Below are 20,543 nucleotides of genomic sequence, written 5' to 3'. Positions count from 1 at the left end.
AAAAACAAGTATTATATCGGAGATATAGCCTGGTATAATCAGATAATTCTTTTTTTTTGCTGATATCGGACCAATATTATCGTATCGGGGCACCCTTAAATAATAATAATAGGCAAAAGCGTTTGATTAATGTAGCTGCTGGAAACATATGTAGTTTTAAATTGTTATTAACTGTTTGTAGTAACCATGGAGGCCCTGAGTCATTAGAAATAAAAAATACCATCCTTCAGCGAAAGTCTTACCTATATGTCACCTGCAGCACGGAGATGCCACCGTGGCCCTCTGCTATTAATTACATAAAGCATCTCGTGTCAGGATGCTAAATTCATCAGTGAGCTATGTGCAGCATGCTGGGGTCAAGACAGATATAGAAACAGGGCCCCCGAAACTACTTCTTCCCCCACTTAACATAGCTGTTGAAAATAATAGAGTGAGGCCCTGCGTGATTATCGACAAATCTGCTTCATTTTGTCAGCATGGTCTGTAGGATGTGGAGTTGCTGCCATAAACATCCACACTCATCATTGGACGTTTTTCATTGTTTGAACTGCTTCATCTGTATTCCGTGGTTGTATTGGAATTGCATTAGTGCTGCAATAGAAAATGCTTCTCATGTGCGGCCTTGGAAAAGAGATGAATCCAAAAAAAAAAAAAAATTGATTCGCCCTAGACGTTTAACCCCTTTAATTCTGGCTGAATTTTGGATCGAGCTACGATGAGAAGAAAAGCTGCACAAAATCAATTGTTTTGAATGTTATTTATCACAACAACAGAATGAGGCCAGCTGAGAAGCTGGAGCCACATTTCCTAATGAATGGCAAGTACAAGTAAAAACCTCTGCTGTGGTTCCGAAACTCTTTGGACGTAGATTTATATGTGATAATACGAAGGGATGAAATGTCATTATTTAAATGATTTCTTATACTGGTAGGAATCTATATATTTACAGTTTTATTAATGGGATTAGTTCTCTAGGGGTTTTATTTCTTTCATATTTTGCATTTTCATCAGCACCTGCCACTGTGCACAACAGTACACTCAATACTTGGTCATTTCTTTAACGCACTTATACTTTTTGCATCTTTAACTCTAAAATGTTGCTATTAAAGATCCAAATAAATAAATACATAAATATTTGGGACTTCGTTTTTAACACCACATGTTTTAGTGTGGTTTAATGATGCATTTAAGCTCCAAACTATCCATACAATCCATAAAAATACAACCCAACGTTCAATTTCTTCTTATTCCTCCTTATTTGTTTACTTGCTGGAGGTCACATGAGCCAGAAACTGGGACTTTGTAGGCCAGTTGAATGAAATAAGGACTCACCTTGCCCGCAAAGACCCAACCTCTAACACACTCCACCACTATGAGTCCCCATACGGCCATAGCATGATGTGATGAAGATAGCCAACATGGTTTACCTGTGGATTCAGGAATCATCTCCTCCTCGTGACTCTCCTCTCTGAGCAGGTCATTGGGTTCAAATCCCTCAGTCATTCACACCATAATACGAACCCATTGGAGAGGCGCATTGGTACCTGTGTGCAGGTGTCAGGGGCCACCAGGGGACCTCAGGGTCTGGTCAGGTACAAGTCTGGGTCCAAGTTGAACTTCACCGTCCACCCGTTCCTTGTCCTCTGATCACGTGACGTTAGCAGTGGTCCCAAATGAAGCAGGGGGTTCCTTCTTGTGAGGAAGGGGAGACCTTGTCTTTGAGAAGAGGATAAGTCGGTCACACAGACCGACAGCCCTCCACTGCCCTGGCCCATCTTTTCACCGTCTGCACCGGAGGAAAAAAAACGCATGTAGAAGCAACAGTGTCGCTGCTCTCCCTCCCTCCCTCCCCCACAGAGAGGTGAGGTGAGCGGTCACCAAATATCCAGTGAGAGGAGCAGCGCACTGGGAGGCGGCGGCTGGTCCCAAACAGCTGGAAGGAGGTGATATATGGTGCTGCACCCTCGTGCTGGGGCCCTCCCCAAAATGGACCTGCACTAAGTGCTAACCTGGTTATTTTCAGCGCTTCACTGGCTCGTGTCCACTTACAGGTTTCCGTCTGGGGGGGCTCAGCCAAGTGGCCCCGTAATTTCAATCAGACTGGGGACGGCAGTGCAAAGTTGGTGTCCCAGTACGCGCGCACACACTCCGGCTCTGGCTCCACATGGTCCCCCGCTGTGCTCGGCTGCGTCTCGTCTCGTCTGCGTCTCTCTCTCAAGGTGTTCCCCCTTTTTATCTGAGGCTCACGCGTCCCAGCTGCACTCGCCGCCTTCAGCAACGCTGACCCCTGGCGGCAGCACCGCGCCATGACACCCTCATCACAAGTACGTTACAAATACCCTAATACTGGCCTCATTGTGTCCGCTATGGCTGCTATCACATGTTGCTTAGTTAAAATGCACTGAATAGATAACACATAGCATGAAATCATCACGTACCCTCTCTCATAAACATAGTTTACAGATTAAATGATTCTAAACATCACCATAACATGTTGAAATATATATTTGTCATCTTATCACGTGGTTCTCAAGTGGGCTACCTAAGATTTACACCTTAACATTTTTGTTACTATTATTATTTTTATTATTATTATTATTGTTACTTATTATTAAAAAAAAAAAAAGCTACATTTGTCTTTAACCCTCTGTACTGGTGAAGTTTATACAGAAAACAAACTAAATTGAGCTTATATAATCTGCCCATTTTATATCAGAATTTTAAAATTTTCCAATCATATTACAGATTGATCTACAGTGAGTTAATGATGCAAAGACTGAATTTCACATCAATTTGATAGTAGAATAACCGTAGTCATAGTTGTAGTAATTGTATTATTATTATTATTTAGTTTTGGATTATATTTTCTCCTCAGTATTTTCTGAATGTCCTATTTTATCGTTCAATGTACAGTATTTTAATTTGACCCCGTGCTAAGGCTCGAGGCCTCAGTCAGCTGCTCCATTGTACACCACAGATCACTCTGTAAGAGGAAACGCGCGGGCCATCTTTTCAAAATAAAAGTACCACTGAAGAAACAGTTCCGAGTAAAGCATCGTCAACCTCAAAACTGACCCTATTTTCTTCATAAGAGATCAACATTTGTTGAAATAAATCCCAGTTTCTGTAGACACACAGTTTTGTCGAGCTGTCTTCTGCTGACGATGCTTTTATTTCGAAAGCTGTAGCCGGAATGTGTTTCATTATATACGGTTTGAATTCAACTCTGATTGGAAACTACGGAGTTAACCTGTCAAGAACAAGGGCGACACAAACACCTGAGCTCATCTGTCCAGTGTGAACATGATGGACCTTCATCATCCTCATCCTCATCCTCACAGCACCGTCTGACATCTGTGGTGAGTGCGTGAACACTCTGTACAACACTGTGGGCTGTTGGTGAGCAGCACAATCCTTCCCTTCTTGTTCCTCTGCACCGCCAAACTGCACCTCTTCCCCCTGAGTGAGGTCTGTGGCTCTTTAAAGGAGCCAAATGTAGAATTTTCGAGCAATTTCTGCCACCACGAGGAGGCAATGCGTCTAGTCTGCCGGAAATTTAAAAGAAGAGAAGAATAATCCCCCACTCTTTAGCTCTCAAGGCGTCAACGAGACGAATACAAGTTTATAGTTATTTCAGAAGATGACATCTACAAGTTTTTCACCTCTAAGTGAACCAGTAAGTAACCCTGCTCCCAGTTGAGGCTGAGACAAATGAGTTCATGCCCGAGATGGCCTAGTTCAGGGACAGCTCTACTGTAAATAGGCTAATACTCATCCTAGCGGTGGAAGAAAGGTATTACAGGTTGGTCGGGCAGACAATTTTATTAACTCATTCAGTGCCAGCCATTTCATTCTTCCCACATGCAACTTCCTCCTCTTCCCGGACATTTTGATCGTTTTCTCTCACCATTGCCACACTTTCACTAGTCCACTTAGTTCCACACATGCTCTGGTTGGGTGTGAGCTGGTGGGAACTTAGCATTAGCTCTCGTAGCTCCATTTATTGTCTCGTAAACTCCTTACCTCTCTCTCTGAGCTCTGCCCATTACTGGCTATCAGTTGGTCACTACATCAACAGAGAAGCCTTATATTCACAGTAGAACTCCGTCACAGTGTATCCTAGCAACTTTTGTGAAAAAACGTAATTGATGTAAAATTACGTCTTTGGCACTGAGCGTTTGGATTTGAAATGACGTAATATTATGTCGATGGCACTGAATGATTTAATGTATAGGGATCTCACCTAGCCCCTAGCCGAGTGTGAGCCATTTCGATGGTCAACGACATCATGTAATCGCACTGTTTATCATCCTTAAATGTTAATTACAAGAGGAATATAAAGGACTTTTGGTTTTGGAATCAAAAATTGAAAGTAAATCGATTTTTAAAAATTGTTTGTTCATCCATTTTTGACCCGGATGAAAAAATATGGCTTGAATTTGAAAAACAGAAATCAAATAACCATCGTATTTTGTTTTTCTGAACCGAAAATTCAATGACCAAATCATACACTGACTTACCAGCAGTGACTTTGTAGCTAACTGAGCTGTTCCACGGTTCTCTTCTTTACTCTTTATTCAGTTTCTAGCTCATGTTGGTAGGTTTTTTTTCACCACTGCAAAAAAAATGTAGATGATTAACAGTTGATTTTATGTTGAAAATTGAGAGCCTGATTTGTCCGGCTAACGACACGCTAACGTTATGTTGAATGTTCGATACTTCGCACAAACATTGCAGATTTCTATGATAACAGTAAATTTATAACATTGAATCCCGAACCCACAGAAAAATAATTCTCGTTGACCACTTACCTGATCCAAAATGAAGACTGCAAAGCCGCGTGTGTTGAGTTGGAGGCCAAACACCGCCATTAGCGTTTTGTCTGCTTATTGCCGCCAGCCACTTGCTTATGTTGTTTCTTTTGGGATAGGGTATAAAGATATTCCTTTAGTAGGATCATGGCTCCAAATGGCATGACATCACATGGGATGTCCCTATATATTACTATGTAATCTAAAAAAATACATATGGCATGCCAGCTAAGGACATGTTTCTTAGCACTCAAATTTTGATTTTAGGTATTTGAGACATATTTAAAAGTTTAAAATTCACAATAATTCTACATATGGCCCCTTTAAGTTTGTGACCTCATCAAACCCAGATGTCTCACGCTGTGAACCACATGTATTAATAGTCCATGAACCCTGCAAGTAAAGACAGGGAGAAACCTTAGATAATGTTGCAGCTGTTGCTGCCACAACAGGTTCATTATTATGACACTCCAGCAAGTGTAACCAAAGTTTGTTTCAGATCCTACTTTTAAAGTAGGTGAACGCAGTAAAAGTTTTAGAAGATACTCAATCATAGATTCATAAACATATTGTCCAGAGGGGTATTCCATAAAGGAGGGTTAACAAACTCTGAGTCTATCCATAAACTCTGGGTCAACATACCCCACGATGGAAAACTCTGGGTATCGGATGCCACTACAGTTAGTATGAAGTGGGTCAATCAACCCTGAGTATGTAAACCTTGGGTTACTTAGGTGCGCGATAAAAAGCCATCATCAATGGATTGACAGTTACACAAACTACCATGGTAACCACCCAGAAGAGAGTGATTTATTCACCCTGATGGGTGAAATAAGCTGGTGTTTGAGGAATATGAGCCTGTTCTAAAGGTGCGTTCACACTTAACGCAGCTACCGTGACTACAGTGGCTTAAATCGCCCATGATTAGTCGCGCTTTTTGGGCACTTCATCACTGTATCGCTTCAGTGACGTGACGAGCGGTGAATAATATGAATAAAGTGTTGTAGAGGAGACGTGGCAGCAGCATAGGATGGCTGCATAGAGAGCCTTCCCGTCACACTGGCTATAAAGACAGTGACTGCCGCTTCATAACACATCATTTATATTGATTTTTAATGCAATATTGTCGCCAGAGTCATCTCAACTTCCAAAAAATGTCATTAAAAAACTCAAGCGGGCCGTGAACCCTCGACCTACCGTTTCCAAGAGCAGTGTCATAATGCACTGCGCCATCATAACTTCAAAGTTGCGTGATCTATAGATATAACAGTATAAAACAACAATCGCGCCTCAAAAGTGGATTAATTTCAATTGTTATCTCCTTTATACTGAATTATCCACAGGTTTGTATTCAGGGAACTTTACTATAGACGTCAGTAGATGTTTTAATGCAGATCAACCTCTCAGTGACTTTCCCTAAATGCTCTGTATCCACAATGTTATAAAGAAAACTACCGTTTGTAAAGCAACATTAGTAATGATGTGAGCACGTCTGTGGTGTGTGATGTTACTAATGTGTTTCAGAGAAAAGTGTCAAGGTATATTAAAGTGTTCAGGAACAGTGTTCAGGTGGGCGGAGCCAGGTAGAAACCCAGGGTTTTTTTGATAAAACCTGCCAGCGACCAGGTTTAGTTCACGGACAATGTTGCCATGGTAACATACTCAGAGAAGAACATACCTCGCGTTTAGGAATGGGATACTCAGAGTTTGAACATACCCCTCCGGTCTTTTGTACCTTTACTCTCCAATGCCCAATCTCAGCATCAATGCAGGATAGAACTCAGGGTTTTGTGTGTTTTTGTTGTTTGTGTTTTTCTGTAATTCTTGTATATTTATCTTGATTTTGTTTTTTGTTTTGTGTGTTTTTCGTTATTTTGCACATTTTCTGTCAATCTGTATATTTCTGTTGTCTTGTTTGTTATGAGTCATTTTGGGAGATTTTAGAGTCATTGTATACTTTTGTGAAGTCAGTTGTCTATATTTGTTGTTTCTGTATGTTGTTGATGTTTTTCTGTGCTTTTTTTCTGTCATTCTTTATGTTTTCCAGTCATTTTGCTGTTTTTTTGTGTATTTTCCTGTCATTTTGAATGTTTTTTGAGTCATTTTGTACATTTACTTTGGAAGCAGCACAAAATCAGGCCCAGGGCTTCCAGTTACATCTGCTTTATGGTTTCATTGGTAGAATTTAAGCACTCCATCTTGACAAGTTAGGAACAGCTTTATAAACAACGTACGCTGAGGATTCTTCCTCGATGTCCAAATGGAAAAGGAAGTAGTGAATCTACAGCAGTGATTAGTGTGTTTCATTTGTTCATAGACAACACATCAATCAGCCATAACTTCACCACCACCTGCTAATGATTTGGCTGCTGTAACATATATCAAAGCATGCACTCCCTGGACCTTTCATAGTGTGCTGTGGTATTTGACACAAAGGTGTCTTAAAGGCCTTTAGGTAGTGAGGTGATCAGACCACGTGAACACTGCTGTGGTTCTTATTGTGTTCCTTAAAACAGTGCTGTGTAGTATTTGCTTTTTGGCAGGGAATGTATAGGCCACTGTAGTATATGTATGTATACTCATAGTATCATAGTATACTCTGTCATGTTCTGCAATGAGGCTTATTTAAGTGGTACATGCCCAAATAGTGTCCACGTCACTACTAGGACTCTTGATTATAACAAGAAGGGCGATACTGAACACAGCTGAGTCAAAAAGATTTAAATAAATGGAGGTTAATGGTGGTTTCCAAAATCCAGACCACTAGATCCACTGGTTTCTCCTAAATGGTTTTGACCCAAACATTTTATTTGTGTAAATTTAATTAATTGAGCTTTTTTTTTTTTTTTTTTTACTCGGGAAGTTAAAACTTTTTTGTTTTGGCTGTACAGGAGGTTTAAGTGGCCCATTTATTAACTAAGAAACTAATTCTGAGTGCAAACAGTATTTTGTTGTGGCCAAAAAAAGTTAGGACTTAAAAATAACCAACAGTTTTCCATGAGCAATCATTTATGGAGATGACGAGACAAAAACCTAATTTTACCACCAGGAAGAAGAAGTTAGCAGAAGCTGATTTAACAAGAGTGAGTCAGCGCTCAGAACGGGATTTTATTTTTGTTCAATCAAAGCTTTTGCTTTAGCACACAAATCATGACAGAAATTAAAGAAAAAATAAATGAGAAAATTAGGGAAAGGTAATACTTCATGAAGTAGGATTTAATCGATTTATTGAATTTGTAGATACAAATTTTTATTTTGCAAATTCATGTTTGGAAAAAATAATAGTAATTTTATTTTTTTAGGCAAAATCGCCCAGCGCTACCTGAAGTCATTGTAGCGCAAATAATGCATCTAATATCTCTATATGTGGTGATTATAACTCTTCTGTCTCCCTCTGCAGTGCAGTGGGGCCATCCGGAGTCAGATGTGGTGAGCGCCCCACTGCAGGCCCTCTCGTTGGTCTCTCCCAGCATGAAGGCGGTGGTGGACGCCGTGTGGGTGCTGTGGAGCATCGGCGCCTCCGTCTATGATTTCTTTCACACCAAAGCGATGGAGGAGAGAATCCACACACTGGAGAATGTCATTACCATCCACCAGTGTGTGATTGGGCTCCTTTTTGCGGGTATTGTTGTGCTGTTCACCTACATCTACTTCAAGAAAGTCTGATGACGTGTTGTAGTGGAAAGGTGTCCAACACCAGAGCAAAGGAGCTTCATCATGGATTTGTTATCCAGAGATCTGTACACGGTGCAGTTAACTTGCCACACACCAGTTTTCCAACAACGTGAAGGGAAAGGAAAGTTTGTTTCCCAAACCGCACTGATTGATGCTTTCAGTCATCCTGAATCATTGTCAGCAATGTCGTTCTGTTGGGTGCAATGTGAACGTGTGCTAATAAAGCTAATAGCTTCTGCATCTTCTCCTAACATCCTGTCGTTCGTCTAATTCATCACTCCACTTACAAAACATGACAGCTGATCAGCTGTTCCCTGACAGTTATATTTAATTAATCTCATTTGGTGCTGTGTGGTAATAAAATATGAAACATTAAATCCTAAAAACATAAAGCCATTTGATGACTATTGACGCTTGCAAAAAAAATGTTCACTTATCCAACGAAGCGAAGCTACAAACTTCATGCCACATACAGAACGTTTCATTACAGTTTGATGATAGAGTAAAATTGCAAACATCTTAATTAACATAGGTGTGAGGGATAGGCAGCCTCTTTGTGAGGTGGATTACTGTATGTAGTTTAATTTGTGACTTTGTGATTGTTCTCAGTTTTGTTAAATATAGTTATTCTAGGTGACAGTCAAGTGTCCTTACAAACCCAAAAACCTCAAAACTATTATCTGTACCTGCTTCATTTTACACATGGTAGTGCTTTAGTGCCTTACATGTCAACATGTTATTTTGTATTTGTTACCAACTTCAAACACTGTATTTTGTTGTTTCTTTGTATGATATCACATTTGACAAGCATAATAATAGAGACAGGCAGACAGTAAAAAGCTGAGTTTAGGATGATGTGTTCAACTCTGTGTGTGTGCGTGTTGACAAGAACAATAACCAGAGAAAATGAATCAATAAACGATTTATTGTTAAAACAGGTTCAACGTTTTTTTAATCAAATGAATCCACCTCTGCATCTACAAAGAACAGTTGGGTTGAATGTAAGAAACCTGACTGGAACCATTAAAGAAGGCGCTCTTCTGAAAGCACAGTTAATGCGCTGTTTATTGACAGAAGGAAATAAATATATCCTGAACAGATGATGGTGGTGTTGGTCCACTCAGCCATCAGGAACATAAACGTTCATGGCAGTAGTTTGACTGTTACTGGGCCCCTCCTAAATGTCCCGTCTGAAACAGAGTGTATCTGGTGGTGAATCTCTCCACACTCTCTCCCTCGAGAAACTTCATGGCTCTCCAGTGGATCTTTCCACAGTTTTGTGGCTCGCCGTAGGTTCCCTGCTCCTCCAGGATGTACTGCAGCCACAGATCTTTAGGATAAAGCAACAGACAGGAGGCTTTAATGCAGAGCTTGTCAGATAGAACATTCAATTTATTTAGTCCTTCTTCCAACATCAGAACAGATGCAAATGACTCAATATTCTTTTCACTTGGCTTTGTCAAGAATTTTCACCACCTGATGGTTTTCTCTTCCTTAATGAGTTACTGAACCCCAAACAAACTTTATTCTGCTGAATACATATGTATTTGGGTATTAAGTAGTGCTGTTGATTGATCTTAGTCCTACTCTTCACATTTTAGTAAAAGTATTTTAATTGTGCGTATTTAGTTGTAAAATGTCCAATATACTGCCCACTAAGGGTTGAATGTCGGCCATTACAAGTGAATTTTGCTATTGGCTAAAACGGACCCTTTAGATGCCCCATGAGGAAGTCCACTGTGGTCCATGTGATACATCACCGCTGTTTTGACTCTGTGCTTCTATAATCAGAGGGTTCATCAAGCTATGTGTGTATTTACAGACAATCTATGCTATGTGTGTATTCCCGACTGTCTCTGCATGAGTGCGATCGTGTGTGTATGTCTTATCACTATGTGTGCGAGGTTGTAGGAGTGCAGGTCTCTTTGCCCCTGAGTGGTGTCTGTAAGGCTGTGTGTGAGCTTCACGTCGTGATTGTGTACCTGTCGTTGTAGTGACAAACTTAAGCTTGTGAACTTGCTGTGTGTGTGTGTGTGTGTACAGTATTACTGTCTCTGCGCAGAGTGGGCGTGTCTTACTAATACAGCAGTAATGCCCATAATTAAGGCATTTTTTAATTTCCCTCCTAGTGGCAGGTCAGCAGAAAGCAGGGGTTCAGTTACTCTTTAATGAGGGTTCAGCTGTCTATGCCTGTTTAGTTGCGTTTTAACAAGGGTTTGTTGTAAGGTCCTTTAAATTTCTAAAATAAACTCACCATCATCAAATGTGCCGAACTCCTGCAGTGCTCTCTCATAGTAATCTCTCAGATTGTTCATCTTTGGCATCTCCTGGAAACAAGATTGGCACACAAGGAATGCAGATAAAGCCCATCGTTGGTCCCTTTCATTCATTATTTCCTTTTCTAGGTTTACTTTTCATGTTTGTTTTTTATTGCTCCTAAAAAGGGTTATTAAAAAAAAAAGGTGCTTCATTATCATTGAACAACAAGATTTCTACTCAGTATCAGAGTGGAGGGTTTAACTCCAGTAAACGTCACTGAGTGTGCTGACACTCTTAAGGTGCATTCACACCGAACACGACTGATGCAAGCCCGTGATGAGTCGCTTGAACATAGTGGTGCTTTTTGGTCGCTCCATCACTTCATCGCTCCAGTGACGTGATGACCACACACACTGGTGTGTGTGTGTCTGTGGAGGCGATGACAGGGGAGAGAGAGGGACAATTACTTCTTCTCTGGCCGTACAATTACAGCACTTATAGACAGCGCCGCTTTTACGGTTTGAATGATCAACTTACGGAGTTATTAAAGGATGAGTTCACTTAGAATGTAGGCTTATTCAAGAGGTTTACCGCTTTAATTTTGCCCCGGTAAGTTGAGAAAGTGTACAGCCCTCCCACTGCAGCAAGAGGGAGGGGCTGCTGCCTCGACTCTACAGACAGAGACTGCCGGGGAGTTGTTGCTTGAAAAGTTCAAATTTTTCAACTTTGAGCAACCGACAGTCGCGGAAATCGTGCAAGTCGTGTCGCGCCATTTACATTGATTTTGAATATAATCTAGTCGCTTCAGTCACGTTCGGTGTGAACGCACCTTTTGACAATCAGGACCCAAACCCCTACCCTGCATGTTTTGATTGCCAAAGAAAACCAAAATACCCACAGGAAGTACAGGGCGAACATGCATACTCTTTACAAAAAGGTCTCCAGGTCCATCACGGGAATCAAACCTAAGACCTTCTTACTGAGAGAAGTGCTAACCTATCTCTGTAGTTCAGTCCCAGTGCTTTGCAAACTATGGCTCGAGGGCCTAAACTTTACTAATCTGGGCCAGTGCGGGTTATTAGGTTGTTTTCTATTCCGCCAGGTTCCAGTTGGACTTTTCTGGTTTTAATTTCCATTTTTTCTTGTGAGAGTATCCTCTCACACACGTGTTCCTCTCAATGTCTGCACTATTTAAAGTGTGTTTGAACACAAGAAATGCTCATTTATTATTCATTTCTACTCCACTCTTTCTGTGAGTTTCCCTCTCACTGGTCCTCAGTTTCATTTTCAGCAGAGGAAGTTGCTTTAATGAGATGCAGAAATAAAAAAAACTTTTTGGTTGTTTCAGGCAAGTGTTTAATACACACTTGATCTTGCATAATCATTCTCAAATGAAATTCTAAAACTGTTTGAGTGACAGCTTTAGTTTTGGACAGACCAATTTGATTTTACTACCTTTGTTTTAGGTGTTAAGAGTTTATTTCACACGCTCCATCACTTGATAATGAGTTTTGTGTAGTGGTAAAAAAAAACAGTTCCTCATAAATGTTTCAGATTGATGTGCATTCTAATCAGCTTAACATGCAAACTACCACTACACTTACTTGTTTCTTTTCAATTCCAATCATCCGGGTGAAAAAGGCCTTGGATAGCGGCCGGTTCTCCTGTAAACTAAAGCAGAAGAAAAGATTCAGCTTCAAATTGTGCAAGTGTTACACCCGTTGACTCCTTTGTTATTCACTATTTAGATTAAGCACAACATTGTCTGACCAGTTAATCATCTCTACCTCATGAAGGTCTTCCTGGCTTTTTTGTAGCCTCCAGTGGAGAAGGACCAATCAAGGTACTTCTCTTTCATCTCCATGGCAACAGCTGACACAGGAGACAGCAGACTTCTCTGAGACGAAACGAGTGAATACAAACCATCTGTGATGTGTTCTCATCTCAGAGTCTCAAACATTAAATATGCAAAACCACAAGCAACTGATCCCTGCCTGATCTTCAGATCTTTATTACATTTCAATCATCCATCCATCCATCTTTATGTTTTTCAGGGTCGAGGGACATTTCAATCAGTAGCATGAAAATCTGTTTCCTTTGTCATTTGATGGACCGTACTATTAAATATCAAATTCAAACCCTGTACGTTCTTGGGGAAAGTGAAATTCTATTCAATTCAACTTTATTTATATAGTGCAAATTACAACAATAGTCATCTTGAAGCGCTATCAAAACATAAAATTCTTAAGAAAAAAAAAAAATCAATAATGAGTATCGAGCATATGCTGATCAGAGCTTTCCGTGTAGCTATGGTAGAAGGAGGACATGTAATACCTTAAAGACGGCTTCGGTATCTTCTGGACTCTGGTTTTCAATGCTCCACTGGACCTGCAGGTGCCACAGTGGGAGACTCTCCTGTCAGGACACACAGAGGTTAGCTGAGCTGCAATACAGTGACTCATCTCTTGCACAAATCTGCACCATTTAAGCAGAGTAGTATGCAACAGCCCATATCTGTGTGTCAGGCTCTAACATTGTAGAGTATTTACTTGGAAAACTGTATCTGCAGTTATTTAAACCTTAAAAACAAACAATGCAATGGTTTTACCTCCATATCAGAGAAAACTCTGCAATCTAACAATAGACCCATAATTACAGCATTATTAACACATTGATCAAATGTGCAGGTGTACAAACAAATAGTTTAGTCTTCTTTGGTCACCCAGAATCATTAAAGAATGCATTGTATGAAAGGTAAAACACAGGATGTTTAACAAGTTATCCAACACAGTGGGATAATGAGCAGTCAGTGTGTGGAGTAATCCACCTCATGCAGCCACTTCTCAGGGCCAGTCTTGTGAAAACGCTCCCACGGGATAAAGCAGCTGTTCAGTACAAGGCTGAATCTTGAAAGCTCAATCCTGGCTGTTGTTTACACAGATTTAAGAAACTTTTATAGTGCATTTGAACACGAACGCTTACCTGCCATCACAGATTCTCACAGTGGAACAGAGAAAACCACTTGAGTGAATTAATGTGATGGAATAGAGGCTAATTAGGCTAAGGAGATGGCCCAATTACAGTGCAGTGGTGTGTATGTGTGTGTGTGTGTGTGCTCTCGAGACAACAATTATACTGCACATATAATTGCACTGTTGTGCTCAAAGTACTCATGTATGAGTTAACAACACAAATCACTGAGGAGGTGTGTGTGTGTACCTTGGGATTAACGTGTGTGAGAGCGTCCTGGAAAAGCCTGCCGATGTCTCCGCTCCCCAGCTGCATCAGCGTCTGCAGACTCAGGCTCCAGACTGATACCGATTGGCTGTATCGCTGTGTGGCTGTCATGGCAACACGGGCTGCTCCCTCAGCATCTCCCGACAACAGCAGGATCTCCAGCTGTTCACAAGGAGGCCATCGGGTTTGCACTCGCAGTCGCAACACAAAAATAAAACCTCTCACTGAATAATACAGCCGTCACAACTTTAGGAAGATTAAATCTGTTTTTGTAAAAACAAACTAACAAGCCTAGAAGCTGTTTTTGGCAGTGCATGACAACCAATACGGCAGAAAACTACTACTGCAGTAGTGACAGCATGAAATGTTTGTAGCTAAAATCAGTTTGTATACATGCCAACTGTTGTTTATTTTTTTTAGTCAGTGTCAGATTATTTTATATCAGACTTGATAAAAAAAAAAAAAAACTTGTTGAAGGGGTTCCTGTGGTGTTTCTGCCATAGACACCAGTAGACTCTGGTTGAGTGACAAAGAAAACAGTTCTCAAATGGTCCAAAAGCTCTTATAGGTCAACATTTAGAAGAGAGAAAATAATCAGCAAATGTGTGTTTTATTATTGCAAAGAAAGCTTATTAAAAAATAATTTTTCAGACTGCATGTCTTGTGCCTCCATGAACTTGCTCACCTTAAATTAAACCTTTGGTGATCTTTATGTTTTTTCAAGCTTATACCGTATTTTTTGGACTATAACGCGCACCGGATTATAAGGCGCACCGGTTTGTTGTTGTTATTATTATTATTAAGGCTCATCAAGTGAAACAAAATAGTCAAATAAGTCAAACTTTATTCAACTCATTAACAATAACTCTCAACATTGTTCAGGTTTAACACACAAAATACAGAACAATACACTCACTTTTTCAGTTCAGTATGTTAAAGCACAGTACTGGTATATATCACTCCACAAGGCACCTGACTACAGTAGCCCTGAAGCGCCAAAAATCCATCAAGAGGTGCAGCTTCATAGTTTACCAAAGTTGAACTAAAACATTTTGACATATTAATTTCATACATAAGGCGACCTGATTATAAGGCGCACTGTTGATTTTTGAGAAAATTAAAGGATTTTAAGTGCGCCTTATAGTCCAAAAAATACGGCACAAGAAAATTGGTTTGATAACACTATAACACTGAAGCAACGTTTTATAAATGCATACTGAATATTTCTTTTTTTAATGTACATGTCATTTTTCTATAAGAAAAAAACCAAGTTACAGTATTTAAAATCAAGCTAAACTACACTTGAGGCTGTAACTAGTGAACGCTGACACGAGATACAGAATGAGGTTTTAAACCCAGTGTGTTACAATAAAGTCCGTGTCCTACCCAGTTCTTGTAGTAACTCTCCTTCAGCAGTGAGGAGTCGTGAGCACGCTGCATCACTGTCAGCAGTCTCTCCTGCCTCTGTGACACAAAACAGTGTCATGGTGACAATACGTACGCTACATATTAGACGTGCGTCTAAAGAACAAACAGAACTAAGGTGGTGAGAGGCTGGTGAGAGAAATGCTTGAAGAATTATTCACGTACTTTGTCCTTAAGCTCCTGGACGTTCGTCTTTCTCTTCAGCCTCTCCAGACAAAAAGCCACGTAGCAGGTCCACATGGGTTCTAAGAGGTAGAGAACACATTGTGTATGAGCAGCCACTCTTAGGGACAAAATAACTGTGCAATCCCGTAGATGAGTGCAAACGAGTGTTTTCCCCTCTTTCTTAGAGTGATTTCTTCGACAAACGAAGAAGACAGTGATTCACTTGAAACCATTTTAGTTCGAGTTTGTTCCTGGTATTCCCCGTGATACCACCTCACTCTGCGAGACATTCAATTTCAGCCGGATTTGGTGCTTTTGGTGTAAGCCCAAATATAAACATCCGTCATTTTTTTTGTCACAACTTTCAGTCCATGAAAGTACCAGAAATGTGTTGGGAAGTCACTTTGGCAGAGTTTTAGGAGCAAACGCAAGAAATCACAGTAAGAATGAAGTAAAAGCACTTCTATGCGTCTGTCCACGGAACTTCACATCCAACAATGCAATACGGGAAACTTAAAATAAAACAAACTGGGATTTTTTTTGACAATACAAATGTGTTTGAGCTACAGAGGGCAGTGTTCAATTGAGATGAACGCAGACTTTTCCAAGTAGTCCAGACCTCCTGACAGGATGTGTTTCATACCAGTGTTCAGACTCTTGACTCCCTCCTCGTACACCTGGCAGCAGCGCTCCTCCCTTCTGTTGATGTCTGACGCTCTGCCTTTGGCCGTGGGAAGCTCATCGCCTGCTCCGGGAGCATCAAGCTCCCTCTTAGCCATGAAATCCCACGTCACGCTGTCCTCCGTGTAGTTAGTTTGTAAACTGGAAACAAGGAGAGGGCACATGAGGCTGGGTCAAGATCAAGCACTGTTTCTGTTCCATCTATTGTGTATGTGCAGTAAACGCACTTGTTTGGGGGGTTTTGTATTTAAAAAGGTGTCTTACTCGTTCAGAATTAAGTCCTGGAGCTCTTTTGTGAAGTCAAAGATAGTTGCGATGTTCAGGAGTGAAATGACAAACCCAGCTTCTGCGTGAAGAGAAATACATCAAATCAATCTCAAGCTGGGTGCTCCGTCACTCACTTCAAAATTCACCACATTTGTCACCAGACTGGCTCAACTGATTACACAACACAATATACACAACATCACATCACAGTGCACTCTCACCTTAAAACAGTCGACTCTTCCACACACCTTCCCATGTCCTACCCTGACTCCCTCTTCCCTGTTCCCTTCCCCCCCACCTCGGTGTAACACTGCCCTCTCATTTCATATCCTCCCTTTAATAAAGTGGTTCTTTCCCTTCTTTAGAGAGGGCTGGTGATGGTCACAATTATGCAACAAAATAAATGCACTTATTTAATAGAATGAATAAAACATGCATAGCTGTCACAAAAAGATTGCACTACGTGTAGTGTTGACCTTCAACAGCATGTGCAGACAAGGTAAAAAAAAAGAAAACAACAATCTCAAATCAGATTCCTCATCACACATTCAGCTGCTAAAGCCATTGGAAAGATAGAAAAGAGATGAATGTAAATACAGCTCAAGCACCAATCCTTAATTATAGACATATTGTACATAAATCCATCTATAATCCGCAGCATAGTTGGCATTGACTTGTTGATAATAATTAATCTACTTAACATTACAATAAAGGCTTCTTAGCGTCTCCTTCCTCATTTTGATTTTTTTAATTTTGGAGTGCCTGGTTTCCCCATTTTTTTGACAAATTTCTTTCCCGTTTTTCCAAGAGCACCCAAAACTGCTATAATTTAAACACTTTGAGCAGCCAGTCACACCCTTTGCCTTTTATCTACTTAACCATTTGGTTTGTGGAGAAAAAAAAAACAACCTTCTGTTCCCACCTTTTATTTTTCCTACAGCGTCTCTGTAGACGACCTCGGCCAGTTTACCGCTCAGGATCTCAGGAGAAAACTCATATTCACCCTGCAAAGCAAGAGTTTGCTTAAGGCTCTGTTCGTGTATGTTTGAGCGTCGACTGTCGGTCTTGTTTCTGTTTTTAATGCTCACCAGGTCCATCTCAGCCTTCTCCAGCTGCTCCTTCTGCTGCCTCAGTTTCTCACAGTGCAGGAGCTCCATACGGAAATACTGCATCAGACAAATGGAGGAATTTAGCAGTGCTTGTGCAGGGGAAACAGTCACACACTCACTATAGGCAAACTTTTTCACTGTATTCAAAATGAGATTTCAGCCAACAAGGGAACAAAACAAAGTTTGTGGACATGACTAAAACTAGGTTGGCATCTTTTACCTCTTGATACACTTTCTTGTTGTTTGGATGGAAACGCAGAGCTCTGAGAAACAAGTGTCTGGCGCTCTCCGAGGAATCTCTGTCCTCCAACTCGCTCTTGGCAGCCATGATCCAAAGCGCTAACAAACGCAAGCGATTTTCATTGAACTGAATTTGTTTTGGCCAAAACTTTAAAGCATGTTGTACTAAACGAAGCAGAGGTTTGTACCTGGTTTGTCAGGGTGGATGGCGAGCATTGAGGAAAACACTTTACTGATCGCCATTTTGGTGCCCTGCGGGTGAAGTTGGAGTAGAAAGTTTATCAGAATGAGACAGCGGCACACAGTCGCACTGATATGTTGATTCTCATCATGGTCGGCATGGTGACGTACCCATTTCTTACAGAAAGCAACGTGTGAGAACCACAGCTGGACGTCATCCTGTGGACGAAGCACAAACTGGATTTGTACACGGTTTTAAATTACAGACACGTTTCCATGTCTACATTAATGTGGTGAGTTTACAGTCATAATACTTATCATTGAGAATCATCAGCATATATTTCATTTAATGTAGTAATTATTCTTGCACGCGTTTAAACAAATTTAGCCCAAATGACAGAGAACACACTTGGACAACCAATGTTGACTGAAAGGTTTCTGATACATAAAGTTAACAGTTTAGTTTTCAGTACTTTCCACTTCTTTGTGGCTCTTCTGAAGAGGCTGGTTATCCTGTGGATGATGGGAAATTCAATCTCCTCTCTCTTGAAGTGATAGTGTATGTGCTGAAATAGAAATTCAAACACAATAATAAAATGATATGAAAGAAATAAGAGAGAAAAATGCTAAAAAAAAAACTTAAACAACTGATGTAAACACTGCACCGGCATCAAAAACGTGATGTCACATCTGGACTGTTTTCACGGATTGTTTGTTAAGGTATAAAATAATTCAAAAACAGACTTCAAATGTGTGTGATTTTTAAATAAATCTGCAGCACATATGTTGTTGTTCATTGGTAATACATTAAATATGTTTTCTGTGATATATATTTTCAGAACAGGTTCTCTTTGAAATCAACAGATCATGAAAACTTACAGCTCGTCTCTTCTTGATCAGCTCCAAAACATTGATTTCATACTGTAAACAGAGCAATAAATAAATGAAAAGCTTTAAATATTACTTGTTTCCTTTTAAGCACTTTGTGTAAAAGTCTATGATGCGGTTGCAAAAGAAAAGCTCTTCGGACCTGAATATATGCGATGAAGTCTTCCTTGTTCACAATCAGTCTGTGAAGCTTGTACTCCAGAGCTGTTGCTCTCTTGATGATGGATCTTAAACAAACAAACACTTATTAAATATTATTTATAAAGCTCATAGGCAGTGCAGCATGAATGTAATGAAAGGAAACCAATGTAGAGACTCTCACAGGCTTAACCCGGGAGTTTGTCGATTCCATTCAGATAAATGAAATGATGGATAGATTTATGATCTTCTAAAGCAGAAATCTGGTGCAGTAAAAAAAAAAAAAAAAAGACTGTTTGACTAAGAACAAAGTTTGCACATTCTACTGTTCTGAGTCTTCCAGTAACTATAGTCTTACTATTAGTAGTAATAGTTATTAAATATAACGCAAAGAGTTACTTTCGCAGTCAAAAAAAAAAGCTCCAAAATATAATGCATTGGATTTATACAATGCCTTTTTGGTCACTCAAAGCACTTTTTAGCAATGCATTATTCTTTCACTTCACATTTCAATAGGTCCAAACCAATCATTTTCATACTGGAGCTGTAACATAACCTTAATATCATAGTAATAAAGAATTATTCTCACACACAGACTCCCTAAAATATTCAGACTATGTTTAACTCATCATATGAAATTTTTCTATAAATATATTGCTTAATTTTAGTGGCTGTGACGAATATAACTCTTGTCTATAAAAATAGCCATCGAGGAGTGTCATTTTCATTTTATAATGTAAAACATTAACACCACTTTCAGGGGAAAAAAAGTTGAACAGATTTAGTCAGAGCTGCTCTTTTTATTAACACTTTTTATTATTATTATTATTATTATCGGTTGAAATGTAAAAGTCTATGTACAACGTAGCTTCAACACAGAAGATAAAAGGTTTTGAGTTCAAACCGAATGAGTTTCGCGCTTCTAGTGAAAAGTGTGTTGCCCTTTGAGTTAGCCTAACCCTAACCCAAAAACCAAGTACAACATCTCGTTGGTATGATGTTTGGACGTTCCTGTCGTTTTTCTTACTTGACTTCTTTTTTGGTGAACAGTCCGACTCGCTCCAGCTGTTCTAGCTCCGGGATCCGATCTTCGATCCGCTGCTGGACGATCTCCGCCATCTTTTAGATTCAGATCAACACTACAGACGCTGCTAAGAAGACGGCTTGTGATTTTACTCCGTATATATATATTAAAAAATAATAATTGAAAAAAAAAAAAAAAAAAACACGACAGATATGAGCGTAGTGTGCTACTACTACACATGTGTGGAAGTTGTGAGTAGCTGATTTCCGGTTCCGCCTGCATTTTGTTCCGGTGTCACGGTCTGAGTTCACATCGGTCTGAGATCGGTTATGAGCATGCGCACTACCGGAAAATGAATTTATGCTACTTCCGCTTAGCTTTTTTCTACTTCCGCCGTGCTGAGATAAAAAAATGTAATTTCAAAGCAAATGTTTTATAATTTAT

The 20,543-nt window shown here is 40.0% G+C and overlaps 1 protein-coding gene and 2 long non-coding RNA genes across 7 annotated transcripts in view; 1 reads left to right on the top strand and 2 right to left on the bottom strand.

Annotated features, from left to right (window-relative positions):
• Positions 1–2,272, bottom strand: part of LOC114470076 (uncharacterized) — a 34,279-nt gene extending 32,007 nt beyond the window's left edge. For 2 of the 5 annotated variants that reach the window (XR_003674828.1, XR_003674827.1), the window contains exon 1: positions 1,545–2,257. This is a non-coding gene — a long non-coding RNA (uncharacterized LOC114470076). Of the gene's footprint in view, positions 1–1,544 lie in introns of all 5 variants that reach the window. The other 3 variants (XR_003674823.1, XR_003674826.1, XR_003674825.1) reach the window with 3 other exon arrangements.
• Positions 2,273–2,414: 142 nt separating this feature from the next.
• LOC114470072 (uncharacterized) lies at positions 2,415–8,737 on the top strand. Its single transcript, XR_003674822.1, has 2 exons — positions 2,415–3,359; positions 8,212–8,737. It is a non-coding gene; the product is annotated as an uncharacterized LOC114470072 (long non-coding RNA).
• A 656-nt stretch (positions 8,738–9,393) lies between these two features.
• On the bottom strand, positions 9,394–20,321 carry utp6 (UTP6 small subunit processome component). Its single transcript, XM_028458075.1, has 19 exons — positions 20,103–20,321; positions 19,080–19,164; positions 18,929–18,970; positions 18,523–18,615; positions 18,221–18,268; positions 18,058–18,121; positions 17,850–17,968; positions 17,609–17,686; positions 17,443–17,524; positions 16,518–16,599; positions 16,216–16,394; positions 15,573–15,652; positions 15,369–15,446; positions 13,965–14,144; positions 13,080–13,160; positions 12,533–12,642; positions 12,350–12,416; positions 10,741–10,813; positions 9,394–9,816 (listed from the first exon to the last, which is right to left on the bottom strand). Exons 1-19 carry the CDS (start codon positions 20,192–20,194, stop codon positions 9,650–9,652), a joined length of 1,800 nt encoding a protein of 599 aa, XP_028313876.1. The 5' UTR covers positions 20,195–20,321; the 3' UTR covers positions 9,394–9,649.
• Between the last annotated feature and the right edge of the window lie 222 nt (positions 20,322–20,543).

The sequence above is a fragment of the Gouania willdenowi genome, chromosome 1 (genome assembly GCF_900634775.1).
Source record: "Gouania willdenowi chromosome 1, fGouWil2.1, whole genome shotgun sequence".
Classification (NCBI taxonomy): Eukaryota; Metazoa; Chordata; class Actinopteri; order Blenniiformes; family Gobiesocidae; genus Gouania; species Gouania willdenowi.
The sequence above is the reverse complement of the archived record's forward strand: the minus strand, read 5'-3'. Positions and strand labels throughout refer to the sequence as shown.

What these genes read in the sequence shown, in the direction of transcription:
- utp6 (XM_028458075.1), bottom strand. Translation starts at nt 20,194, where the DNA reads ATGGCGGAGATCGTCCAGCAGCGGATCGAAGATCGGATCCCGGAGCTA. An exon ending in ACTTCATCGCATATATTCAG is followed by an intron (nt 18,971 to 19,079) that starts GTCCGAAGAGCT and finishes CTCTGTTTACAG; the next exon opens with TATGAAATCAATGTTTTGGA. An exon ending in AGTCAAGAGTCTGAACACTG is followed by an intron (nt 15,653 to 16,215) that starts GTATGAAACACA and finishes TCTACCTCTTAG; the next exon opens with AACCCATGTGGACCTGCTAC.